Source organism: Gallus gallus, chromosome 3 (genome assembly GCF_016699485.2).
Source record: "Gallus gallus isolate bGalGal1 chromosome 3, bGalGal1.mat.broiler.GRCg7b, whole genome shotgun sequence".
Taxonomy (NCBI): Eukaryota; Metazoa; Chordata; class Aves; order Galliformes; family Phasianidae; genus Gallus; species Gallus gallus.
In genome coordinates this window covers 29875035-29888110 of record NC_052534.1, presented here as the reverse complement: position 1 = coordinate 29888110, position 13076 = coordinate 29875035, and the positions used below count along the sequence as shown (strand labels likewise).

General features: G+C 40.8%; 1 protein-coding gene across 6 annotated transcripts; it reads left to right on the top strand.

Annotated features, from left to right (window-relative positions):
- The first annotated feature begins 11 nt into the window (after nucleotides 1-11).
- RNF8 (ring finger protein 8) lies at nucleotides 12-13076 on the top strand. Of its 6 annotated transcripts, XM_046939224.1 has the most exons (9): nucleotides 12-155; nucleotides 993-1026; nucleotides 1433-1561; nucleotides 2944-3684; nucleotides 4557-4619; nucleotides 6624-6713; nucleotides 7828-7935; nucleotides 8903-9107; nucleotides 11007-13076. In XM_046939224.1, exons 3-9 carry the CDS (start codon nucleotides 1493-1495, stop codon nucleotides 11150-11152), a joined length of 1422 nt encoding a protein of 473 aa, XP_046795180.1. In that variant the 5' UTR covers nucleotides 12-155; nucleotides 993-1026; nucleotides 1433-1492; the 3' UTR covers nucleotides 11153-13076. The 6 variants fall into 6 exon arrangements, with proteins under 6 accessions (XP_046795180.1, XP_419487.3, XP_040553748.1 ...); XM_419487.6 differs by lacking the exon at nucleotides 993-1026; XM_040697814.2 differs by lacking the exon at nucleotides 993-1026 and having other exon boundaries at nucleotides 8903-9114.

The window sequence follows — 13076 nt, the reverse complement described above, 5'->3', positions numbered from 1 at the left end:
AGGCGGGGGCCGACGGGACAGCGGAGGAGCGCCGGGAGCCCACCCGCTGCGGGGCCGAGGGCGGCATGGCAGCGTGCGGTGCCTCGAGGCCGGCCTGGTGCCTGCGGCGGGTCGGGGCGGGCGGCGGCTGGCTGCTGCTGGAGGCCGGCACGCAGGTCAGCGGGGTGCGGGAGGCGGCCCTTCTGTGGTGAGGTCGGGGGGAAGGCCTCCTAGAGCGGGTGTGGTGGAGCCCGGTGGTGAAACAAGGGGAAAAGCCGAGGCTGGGCCGGCTTCTTTCAGCGCCGGTAACGTGAGGGGGTGTGGGGGGAGGGGGGAGGTTGAGATCGGGGACTGAAGCTTAATTTCCTGCATACCTCGCTGTTATGGTCCCTAACGGCAGCTGATGTCTACGCAGAAGCTGTTTGTGGTACTGTAGTGTAAGGGGAAAAAGGCCTCGCTTGCCGGGGTTAGCACTGTGCAGCATATTCGATTGTCGTGCCTCGGTTACTTCGGTTATACTTCGCATTGTATTCGCTTCCATTGTATCGCAGTAGGATGTAAGGAAAAGCATTCTCGGGTGTGTTTGGAGCTGGGAGGTGTGCACGCACGCTCAGCAACAGGTGCACGTTGCTGTGTATGGAATGTGCCAGACTTGCAGCACAGGCTGTAAGGATTGCATGGAGAATCTCGCTGAGGTGAAGCTCTCTTTGCCACAGCACTCTGCTCTGTGATAATCGTTCAGAGGAGAGAGGGAGAGCGGAGCTGTGCTTTAAATGGCAGCCTGCAATTAGATCAGATTTAACGAGCTACTATCAAACTGTACCATGACCTTATGCCTGCTTCTTGCAGAAGATGCTGTTGGATTCTGATCACATTATTTAGCTTACTTTCAGAGTGGTTATAAGCAGCACGTAGTTTAGGTATCACACTTTAAGGGAACAATTGCACGTGTGTTTTTTTTCTTAATGACAGTTTTCTGTGCTATTTTTGTCCCGTGTCTTTCCTGTTTACAGAGAGTTGTACAGATGCTGTTAGCTCAAGAAGAGGGTAAGCATGATTTTGAGACCCACACTATTGCACTGGTTTGAAGAAATGCTGTTTAGTTAGGATTTGACTGAGGCAAGGCACGGATGGAGTGAGAGCTACTTTGAGCAGCTTTGCTGCTGAGAAAATTTTCTGTGAGACCAAGGCTGTAACCTGTTTTGCAGCAATCAAATTTTTATCAATGGGAGAGAAAGAGAGTGCTTCAAACTTCATTTTCTAATTCTGAATTTAAAGCAAAGCAAACAAACAAAAAACATCACCTAACAACACAAAACAGCATACTGTCCTCAACTCTTGGGAAATAGCTATCAGATGCTAATCAAGGTAGATTTCTGCTGTACTTACATTCAGCTCATATGACTTTTATTTACTGTCTTGCTGATTTTTGTTTCATCTGCTTTCTTTTTAGGTAACTGTAGGCCGAGGATTAGATCTCACGTACCAACTGGTGTCAAAAACCTGTCCTTTGATGATTTCTCGTAAGCACTGTGTCTTCCAGCAAAATGCAGAAGGGCAGTGGACTGTTAAGGATAATAAGGTACAGAGACTGACTAAAGACCTTTTACTCTTAGTTTCACTGTAGATAGCACCCCGTTTGGCATCCAACAACGTATGATCTTTGATTATAATATGGTGTAAGTGTGATGGAAGGTTCATGGAAGCACACTGTGTCTGTTGTGCCTTTGTAGCAGGAAGCTTTAGTCTGCTGCAGTTGGGATGCAGGCCTTATTGCTTTCTGTATGTGGACTTATCACTTACTCTAGCATACTCAGGTAATTACAGTCCTACACAGAGCACTTTGCAATCTGTGAACTTGCTTTGTGTTCCTCTAATTTAAAATAAATAAATGAATTGGTAGCATTCAAAAAGATAAATGTTCTTGTACTGCTAAGAAAGGGATACACTGGTATTGCAGTGGCAAAGTTGCTTTGATTATAACCAACTACAGTGAGAATCTGTTGTTAGAAAAAAAAGCATGCTTTGCGTTGTCTTCAGATGTATTCCAGTTAAAGTCCTCCTCAGCTGATCAGAATGTAGAAAAAGTGTTGAGATCAGAGTCTTCAGCTGGGTCTGTCTTTTTCAGTGGCGATCTGTTTTCTTTTTTTAATCATGAGCTCTGCACTTTCTCAGTCGTGCTGAAAGCTGTGGAATCAGTAACTTGCCTTAAAATAGCACCAGCACAGCAAAAAACATTCAGTGTGTCATACAGTCTTGAAGGATGTTTAGGTCAACAGCAGATTAGCCAAAAAGGAAGGGACTGGCTGCTGTTAAAATCCCTCTCAAACAAGGCTGTGCTGCAGTAATTGTATAATTTTGAAATGTTACTGTCTATGATTGGAAATATCTATGGTAGATTAGCTATTACTACCTCTATGTAATCACTGCTGCCATTTTTGTGGAGTTGTTTTGTTGAATCTCTTTGAGATACGTCAGTTGCTCATGATTCTGCAGTTTATCTTGAGCACAGCTCTGATTCTCTGTTCATTTTTCTTTTCTAGTTTCTTCTTGGATTTGGGGTGACTTTGTCAAGAATAATTACTGCAATGTTCTTTGTTCTTGTCAGTGATGTATTGCAGAATTTTTCAGTTGGCTAGTTCTTATTTCCTCTGAAGCTTTTGGGTAGTTTCTTTCACTTAGACTTAATTCTTTTCCATCTGCACAAGTGCATATGTAAATTTTGTTCTTAGTGCATGTACACAAAGATCTGCAATGTGGTAATAATACAAGGTAAGTAATGTAATGCGTTGACTGTAATAAATGGGGCACTGAGCCATTAAGTTGGATATTGCAAGGTTTATTTAAAGAGGTGGCTTGTTCCGTCTGCAGTACTGCAGAGATATGTTTACAGTTGCCAGAAATAACTTGCAGATGACTTTGTAACCGTATATTGAATCTTGCTGATTCTTTGTTTATATTCAGAGTCTAAATGGAGTTTGGCTTAATAAGCAGCGCCTGGATCCTTCAAAAACCTATCCTATAGCAGAAGGAGACCGTATCCAGTTGGGAGTGCCTTTGGAAAACAAAGAGACTGCAGAATACGAGTATGAAGTAATTAAAGAGGAGTGGGAGAAAATCAGACCCTTTTTAGCCCAAAGGAGTGACCTGGGGAAAGCTAGGAGCTCAAGATCTAAACGTAAATTTACTTCAGAGGAATCGGAGACGTCTGGATCAGAAGGCCCTTCAAATTCCAGATCCAAAAGGGACAGAGTGTCATGTGATGGTGAACCTTTGAGTAATCTGTTGGGAAGAGTAGGGGAGGCAAAACAGTTGACAGATAAGGTGGATGTCAAGCTGCCCTCTCCCGGATCAAGTGAGGGCGATGGCGGTCTGGTGCGTGGTAGCCTTGATTGCTCTGAGAAAGCTGTGGCTATTGCTCACGAGGACCAGAAACACTCTGCTCTTTCTCAGTCATGGACTGACCTGGAAAACCTGAGGAAAACTCTCATAGATATAAAGAAGTTAAAAGTCAAAGTGCAGGAGAAACAGACAGCAGTTCTGACTGCGAAGCAGAAGCGCAGGAAGGCTGCTCAGAAGACGATCCTAGCAATGGAAAAGGAGCTGCAAGAGTTGCAGGACAAGCTGCGCACAGAACAAGTACAGCATCAGCAGCAGGTGGAAGAGCTGGAGAGGACATTCTGTAAAGAGAAGCAGAAGCTAGAGGTATAATGGTGGTAATCATTTTGGTCTGTGTCTTTTGAGGTGTTTTTCTTGTACAGCTTTTCTGAATGAACGCTAAATTCACACAGGAAACCCATTTCCTTTTCAAACAAGTGCATCATTTTTGCCTTTCGCTCTTAATTCAGAGCTTGAGGAAGGAGGGTTTTTGTTGTTGTTGATGATGGTTATGTTGTTTGTTTGTTTTTCACATGAGAAAAATAGTCTCTTCTTGCTACCTGCAAGTGCCTTCAAGCAGTATGTGTATGTTGATAACTTTTTTTAGATAGGAAGCTACAAGTCTGTCTTTCTGTTTGACTTTATTTGAAATCTGGTTTAAAGGAAGTAAGAATTCTTCTGGGAGTTACTTACAGGACTTATCAGTTACTTCCTTTAAAGTCTGCTGCTAAAGGCAGAATACTGAATCAGAAGTACAGGAGGTTTGGAGTTGTGTGCTTAGGATAAAGGGAAGCTCACCTGAAGCTGTAACTCTGTCTGACCTATTTAAATGTGTTCAGAGATAAAGCTGCAGCTTTTTCTTGTGTGTAAGCTATTGCCAGCTTCTTGGCTTCTGTGAACACTGCAGTGTCTTCAGAGCTAAAGTAACATGGAATTGTTCCAAGTATGGAACTGTAAATGATACATTCATTTCAGCTCTTCACAGTAAATGAGAGCTGTAATTTCAGTAGTGCACGTGAATCGCTAGGGTGGGCCTTTTCAGGTTTTGCTGAAAGTCAGCACTGTTGCTTTAAGTATATCCTCTACATGTGCAAAACTGTTCTTTTCATTCTTGTGTTATATTCAAGTATTTTTTTTTTCTTCCTCCAATCATTTTCTTACTGCAAAAATGGCTAGTTTTGGTGTTTGATTTTTTTCAGGGAGTAAAATGGAAAGATGGGGAAGAGAATCTGAAGGAGCAGCTGGCCCAGGTTCTGCAAGAGGCAAGTAATTAAGTCTAGTTGGTCTAACTATGGAACTCATATCCTTAAATCTTACTGCTTCCACTCCTGGTGGAAGACTAGGACTGTGCCTGAAGTGCATTTCTAGTGGTCTTCATCTTCTACAGATCACATTATTGTTAGAAAGTGACAAGCCTCCCTTTTGGGAGTTGCTGTTTGCCAGCAGATAACACGAGAATGTGTCCTTTTTGAAAGTATTAAGTAGCTGTAGTGATTCTGCTTGAATCTGGTCAACATGCTGGTGGATATTTTTGTGAGGTCTGTCCTCTGGTTATCTGTTTTGAGAAAGTTGCCTTGGTAGTTTTGAACCACAGGAAACAGAATTAGTCTTGGTTAGGAATGTTTTTGAAAGAGATTGTCACAAGCTTAGTTTTCCTAGGCTTTCTATCTAAAAGGTCTTTTCTTTTGGAAGTCTAATCCAAAAAGAGATTCAACCAGCCCTGCTGCATATGTTGGCAGGCTTTCATGATACTTGTGTGTCAAATACCCCTTGATTCTCAAATGTGACGGATGCACTCAACATAGTGACCAGAAAACCAAACTGAAATGTAAAGTAAATTGCAGATGTTGCCAAACAAGTGGAACATTAGGCTGAATTTTAACGTGCCTTTCAAAATGGAGTGGTCTGTTAAGACAGGCTTTGAAAGTGGAATGAAATCGTGCAGTCAGTTATTCAGTGGTACCGGAAGGTGTCTGGAGTAGTATGCTGAGTTTTCTTTATGAACTTAGGTGCTACTGCACACCATATCAGAGGCTCAGTCTTTGTTTTGAAATCTTTACAAAGTAGATGAGCAAAAATGTAAGAACACATGCATCCAGTATGCTGCAATAGCAGCTGGAGTCATTAATTGTGGAGTGGTGCCTGGAACGTGCTGTGTCTGGGTAGAACATTGATAAGCTGTGATAATAGCCCAAAGTCTTTTGAGTATTGGCTGCTTGTGCAGGTGTTTTTCTTGATTATGAAGTAGTTGTTTGCTACTTCTTTGCAAATTTTCCCCAAGGCCGTAGCTGGGAAAAATCAGGAGAAATCCAGCTAATTATTGAAAACTTTGAGGTGGTACTTTTGGGCCTTTTCCTCTCTGCAGCTTTTTACCAAGTCATATAAAGCTTATTCATAAGCTTTTGGTGTATTTAAAAACAATTATGTGAACAACCTTTCTTCTTGTCTATTTTCCATGTCCTATGACAGTCCAGCCTATCATTTCTGGTAGAACCCAATATTGTGTAAGCTCCAACTCCAATTAGAGTCAAAGTACACAAAATACAGCTGCATTGGTTATCCATAGGGAACTTCAGTAGTTTGAGTAAGCTCTCTTCAGAGAAGTTGCTATTGTACCATCTGGTGTGCAGGTTTATTCTGCAGTGACATAGAATCATAGAATGGCCTGGGTTGAAAAGGACCACGATGTTCATTGAGTTTCAACCCCCTGCTATGTGCAGGGTCACCAACCAGCAGACCAGGCTGCCCAGAGCCACATCCAGCCTGGCCTTGAATGCCTCCAGGGATGGGGCATCCACACTCTCCTTGGGCAATCTGTCACTTATTATCAAATTTTAATTTTTCCTACCATGTCCTGTAGTGAGTTTTGCTGTAGACTTTAAGGAACGAGGAGGAAAAAGGCATATTGTATGGCACGTATTTCTTGTTTAATGCTGCTTGCTTTTATCTTGTAAAACTACAGGAATTTACGTGTCATTTGTATCACTGCTGGGAGGGAGTTGTCTCATGATAGATGAGAAAGTAACTTGGGAGAGGAAATTAAAAGTATCATACTGCTGGGAAGGTCATAAATAACGGACACTACATTGCAATTATAAGTTCAGGGTGAACTGCCTTAACTTAACACCGTGGCTCATATAGACAGGCGTTGCTCTTTTAGGAGAAGACAGGAGAAACGAGTATGCTGAACCTCACGATTAGAGCCATGTATATTTAATAGGGTAGCTTATAATAACGCTCTTATTTTTGGGATGGTATCATTACAGCATCATGCTCTGATGGAAGAACTGAGCCGTAGTAAAAAAGATTTTGAGGAGATAATTCGAGCCAAGAATAAAGAACTGGAGGAAACCAAGGTAAGGAATAAAACCAAGTTCTCCATAAACAAAATATGATATGCTGTGGCAGAATAAATGGTTTTACATTTGCTTTGACTGTGTGTTGCCTTCTGTGGTGAAAAACTCTGGTATTTTGGTCTGGCAGCTGATTCAGATTTCCAGAATTTGCATGGAAACGTGAAAGAGTGGGAGGTGAGGGTGGGGATATCAGTAGATATACTCTTTGGTCTATTTGTGGAGTATTATCAAAGAGTTACTGCCAGATCTTTCTCCATGAAACAGAAAGCACAGGACATCTGAATAATATGTTGTACAGGAGAAGCTGACCCATTCCATTCTTTAAAAAAAAAAAAAACTGTATTGGAAAAGTGGGTGCTTCATTTTCAGTTTGCATGGACTCAACTTAACTGCAGCGTGTTCCAGCAGTGGAACAAGGGAGCACAGGACTGAAACAACATGAAATTTTAATAATGAATGAGATAAGCCATGTTTCTTCCTGCCTCTGTCAAGATGATGAGTGGGAGATAATTAAAGGGATCTTGTGCTGTGTTCTACACTTGGAAATGATGATGTTTCATACTTCCGGCTATTTGCTTTGTTTTCTTCTGTCATCTTTGCAACTGTTGCTTTAAGGATAGTTCTTCTTAGAAGATGTAGCAGATTCCTAGAAGCCTAATTTAACCCTAAACAACAAAATATTTTGGTCAGTCAAATGCAAGTAAATGTTTTAAATTCTTATATTTACGTTTTAAATATTTGTGTTATTTTGTTTTGCTCTTTACATTAGGCATCAAACCATTCTGTTAACTTAATCCAAACTCATGCCAAAAAGAGGTTATAAGAGATTTTGAGAAGGCTGATCTGGGTTGTAGTTTCTTTAGTCTGAAGGGAACTTTAGTAACAGCTACTCTTTCTTGCAAGCACTCTATAATGGACAGGAATGTTTTCGTACTGCTGTAACTACAAAAAGGAGGGAGGTTACAAATCTGGGTACACAACAAACACAGAGTTGACATGGAAAAACTTAAAGCTGGATTATTTTCCACTTGTATTACCTTCCTCCACATGTGCAGTTCCCACCATTATTGCATCGAGCCTTGTTCATAACTGACTGTGTTTGTTTTTCTAATAGGTGGAGAAGGAAAAGGTGAGAGCCCAAAAAGAAGAAGTGTTGAATCAGATGAATGATGTGTTAGAGAATGAGCTGCAGTGCACAATCTGTTCTGAGCACTTCATTGAGGTATGTTTAAGCCAGTATGGCTTTGCCAGTAAAGAGGCTTGAAAAACTTTCTCTAGTTCTGCTAAAGCAATAGTCAAGCTTTCTTTTCTTTACTTCTGTAACTTAGCAGACCCAACAGATGGCTTGTGGTAAGGGTTGGTCTAGAAACCTATTCTGTCTGGTCTAAAAATTCTTTTGGACAACAAATTTGGCTTTAATGTCTCTCCTTGCATAGATATGAATGCTAAATCCCAAGATGCATTCAGGCTTGCAGGAGTTACTAGTGTTTGAACTGGTGCTCTTGAGGTGCTGCTGGCAGCCTGCTCGGTCATTCTGTGGTAGACCTTGCTTCAAGTTGACTGGGGTTGGGCAGCTTCAGTGTTAGATGTCACGACAGGCTAGTAAGGGAAGGGAGGTGCAGTGTTCATCAAGTTCTAAATGGTTTATGTAGTTCACATAAAGTTGAGAGAGAGAAACTGATTTGAGAAGCTATAGGCAGGTGATGCCTGAAATGCAGACAGTTCTATCTGTTCATGTTTTATTAGAATTTTGGTTTCATTCAATTCATTTCTACTGTAGGAAACCTGTCAGCCTTCTTAAAATGACCTAGGAGTTGGTTAGAATTGTAGTTTCTTATTTCAGATGCAGAATATTATCTTAAATTATCTGAGTTATTCTATAATCTGACCTTTTCAAATTGGAGGATGTTATAACGCAATTCATTTGTTCTGCCTGATTTTCTGACTTAGCTGTAGAGTTGCTATGATGATGGTGAATCCACTAACACGTAAACTTGTCTGTACTCTGGCATGGGAGTTATTTTATGTGCAACCCCTACAGAGGCTAAAGAAAGGGCCTTTGGGCTTCTTCCTCAGCCTTTCCCTATGGAAAGTATTCGTTTAACGCTTTCTGACTTTGGTGAGGTTTTTTTCTTTACCATACTTGTTTGAGCATGAGCTCATAAGTGTCTCTCCCTTAAATTCCACAGGCAGTCACTCTGAACTGTGCTCACAGCTTCTGCTCCTACTGTATAGATGAGTGGACAAAACGCAAAGTGGAATGCCCTATCTGCAGGCAGGAGATTAAGTCAAAGACACGCTCTCTGGTGCTGGATAACTGCATTGACAGGATGGTAGAAAATCTGGATGTGGAAATGAAAGAGCATCGCCTGACCCTGATCAGAGAGCGGAAAGGTGAGAGGTGGGTGGATGTGGCATGATGAGTACAATCTCTCATTTCATCTCTTTCGTACAAATTTCTTTGGCACCTATATACTAAGGAGATGCTCAGGAAACGCAGCAGATATGCTGGACAATATTCATGATTGGTAGAATCAGCAAATTGAGATGGGAAAATGATTTTAAGATATGTGGCGTAACCAGCTTTACTGCACAGTAAAATAAAAAAAACTTTGGGGAAAGACTTCAGTATAAATGTCACAGTCCAGCTGGAAGACTTAAACGTATGGTCTCACCAAAAGATTTTAAAGAGAAGAGTAAAACTTGGGCCTTAAAAAAATTGATCTTTTTGATTGAACTGTCCACTACATCATTGCAAAACCTCAGCAGAGCAATGCCTAATGATAAACTCTGAAGTATTTGTGACATGCTAGATTTATGTGGAAATCTCTGAAGGGAATTTGGGGAATATGTCATGTAAGTGAACGCATGGCTGAAATGGCAGTTACTCTTCCATACTAATTCTTAAGGAATTTATCTGTGTGGTTTTAACACAAAAAATTGTTATAGCTAAAAGGCTGTGTATGACCATATGGGCAGTGAGCAAAATTCCAGTATGGAGGTATTCCTCTTCTGCTTACGTCTTCCAATGTTGTTTCTAGAGCAATTAACTCTGGTATCTAGGTGCTGAAATGTACAACTTCTTGCTACTCCTTAACAAATTTCTATTGTGTTCTCTTAAATAATTGTCCTGCTTTCCCCCTCACAGATGTGAGTGCACGACCCTTTGTTTTGCAGTGTGCCAAGCCTTTTTGAAATCATTCCTAATGAAAGGTGCTTTTGCAATATTTCAGATTCTGCATGGTGACAGAGAATGACATGGCTAAACGGTGTTATTTCTAATCTGAAATCATCACCTATTTAACCAAGCCAGTCTGATTCCCTCGGGAAATGCTATGCTGCCCGGAAGTTGTCCAGCATGGCTTCTTGATTTGCTTTCACCTTTGCAGAACTAATGCTCCTCTTGCATAAAATGCACTGCTTCAGAATATGCTGTAGCTCTATTGAAGTGTCTCATCAGGTATCTGATGGCGATTAGATGAAGCGCTGCCTTTATTGGAGCAGCCCTCCAATAAAACTTCGGTTTCACATGGTGCAAAATATGGTCTTCATGCTTGCTCAGACAAAAAGGAAATAGGCTAGTAGTGTCTATCACGTGAAGGTAGGCTATAATTAGATGAAATGATTAGTAGTAGGAAATCATATAGCTTCACCATGGTGTGCTTCAGGGGGGAAGGAAAAATTGTTTCTGTTCAATCTGCTCATTCAGTGATGGAAACATTGTGGTTCAGATGAAGACAGCCATGTGTCTAACTCAGCGTGAACTCCTAAGAAGAAATCAGTTGAAACTGAAATGATGATGGAAGTAGCACTTGGAAAGCCCACTCAGATAATAAACTTTAGTATAATGGACACCAGTATAATGCTGTATGCTCTTAAATGTGTGGAGGTTTTGATGGGGCCTTAAGAGTCCTGAACAGCCATTACTTACCACATTTTTAATTACGTTATCACATTTTGTTGCATACTTCTTTCTTACCTGGCAGGGTGTTGTAATAACTAACCACTGCCTTCTGCCAACTGTGTGCCACTGAAGGGATCCGGAATGTCTCTTTCTCATTTGTGCTATCTGAACATGAAGAGGCATATAGGAAACTTAAAACAATAAACAAACAGAATGTTCTTTTAATGCTGAAAATTGAAGCAAAAAAAAATCCTGTGCCCTGTAGCTCGAAGGACTTAATGCAAACTTTTAGGGGGAGCTTAGAAGAATCAAAGAAAAATAGGGTTTTTTTTGGCAGCATATGAGGGTACAGGGACTAATACTAATTTTTCTATCTGTTTTAAATGCAGAGAAACGGGACATGTTGGTGAACCCAGCCGCAGACAATGACAGCAGCATCATTCCTTCCATCTACTCCATCTTGTCAATCAGCAGTTGTGACAGTGAGGACTCTGAGGAGGATTTTTACTATAATGGAATCTACTGCGTTATCTAAACAGTGTAACTGCAGGCTGCTTTGCCTGCGTACTGACCAGAAACAACCTAATGGAATTTGGTTTACTACTGCTGGATGAGTGGACTGGGCATCTGGAAGGAGAGATTCTGTGAAGAAGCTGGAACTGGAGCTGAGAACTAGCAACATTTGGAAGAGTGACCTTATTTTTTAACAGAATGTACAGACCCTTGTTCTCTCAAACAAGACTGGGACTATGGGAGAACAAACTGTTATTATGCTAGATGGTTGACATATAAAACCTAGGTTTCCAGGATCACTTCTAACATACTCAGTGTGGTGTAAATATTTGAATGCATCACTGCTGTTGAATGACGCGTTTAAATGTGTGTACCAGTTTCCCTTACTTCATCCAGCAGGGAGCATAACAAAAGATGTTTGAGAACTTGGTCATTTGCACCAGCTAACAGGAGAGGTATATTAGAAAAGCATACCAACATGGGTTTTCCTCTTGATTTTCATGTCAGCTGGAGTAATCCTAGGGCTTTCTGGCCGTTAAATTAAAGGGTGGGTTATGGACCATGTCAGCCTTAAGTGCTTAAATATAAAGTAAGGTGAGCTGCTGGCTTGTTTGTTCAGTTGATGTTACTCATTTTCTGTCGGACGGGGATAGAGAAGATTAAATCTTCTAGAATTCCTTAGTTTGTGCTTTTTTCATACAGCACCTTTGGTTTGTTCCCTGCGTAAAGGGTTTTAGAACTGTGAAACAACGCATCCAGAAGTTATTAGCAGTGACTTCAGAAATACTTTTCAGTTCTTGTCGGCAGCAGAGAGTAATCTTGGCCTCTTCATTAAGTACTACTTCTACCTGAGTGAATTAAACGTGCTGTTGACAGGGTAGTTAAGCAGCATCTGTAGGCAACCCCGAGTAACTACTTAGTTCTGTTGTTTACAAAACACTGCTATTGAGCTGTGGCTTTGCTCCCCTCAGAGTTCATCTCTAAGACAAAGCGAGTCTCGCCTCATCCTATCACATCTATGAAATAATATGAAATTGTCTATGAAATTCCATTTTCAGTGGCATATGTTTTTTGACTTAGCTTTTACATGGGCCTGTTACGTCACTGTTAGAGGAGGATGAGGGAAGCCCTCATTTGTAATATTTATTTGGCTATTTGTACGTACTTTTCTTGTTTCTGTGTTTATTTTGCTGAAGAAGGAAAATATAAATCCCTTTGTGCATTAGTCTTCCTTGATGCAAGCACTGAGATAAATGTCTTTCTCCTAGTTAGCGGTGAATGTATTGAGAAAACCCCGATTGTTTCTTTTTAATGACTTTGCTTCACGTTTTCATTGCTGTAAGTAGTTTGACTGTTCTCAAATTATTTGAAACACTGTATGCAGGAATTGATAAAAGATGTCCTAACTCTTCAAGCCTGTGTTAGCAGTGGCTATCTTACCCGTAGTTTAGAGCATACAATTGTATCTCCTGTTTCCTCCTACTAAAGAAAGACGCCATTAAAAAGGTGCATGAATGATAATGCTTTCCTAAGAAAGTAGTGCATTCTGGCAGATTTGAGTGGTAAGACTTAAATAAGGGAAAATTATCTGTTGTGTGGGCCAGGCAACTTTCTTAATGTCTTAATGTGAGGTTTCTCTGGTGAAGGAGCTGTTACATCTTGAATTTTCCCTATGTCCTTTTAGTGTTCTAATATGCACGGGCTCTTGAAAATTTCCTTTGTACATTCATGCTCTCTAGAATGTCTGAGAGAAGAGGGCTGCAAAAAACACTAATGAAATACCCTGACATTGGAACAGAAATTCCTGTTGAAGAGAAGGAGAAGAATGTTGTGGTTTCCTAGGACTGCAAATTCTTGGTACTGTGTACCTCTTCCATGTTGCTTTGCTTTATTATTTTATTTTTTATTTTCCCTGTTTCATTTTGCTAAATACATTTATTTTCTCA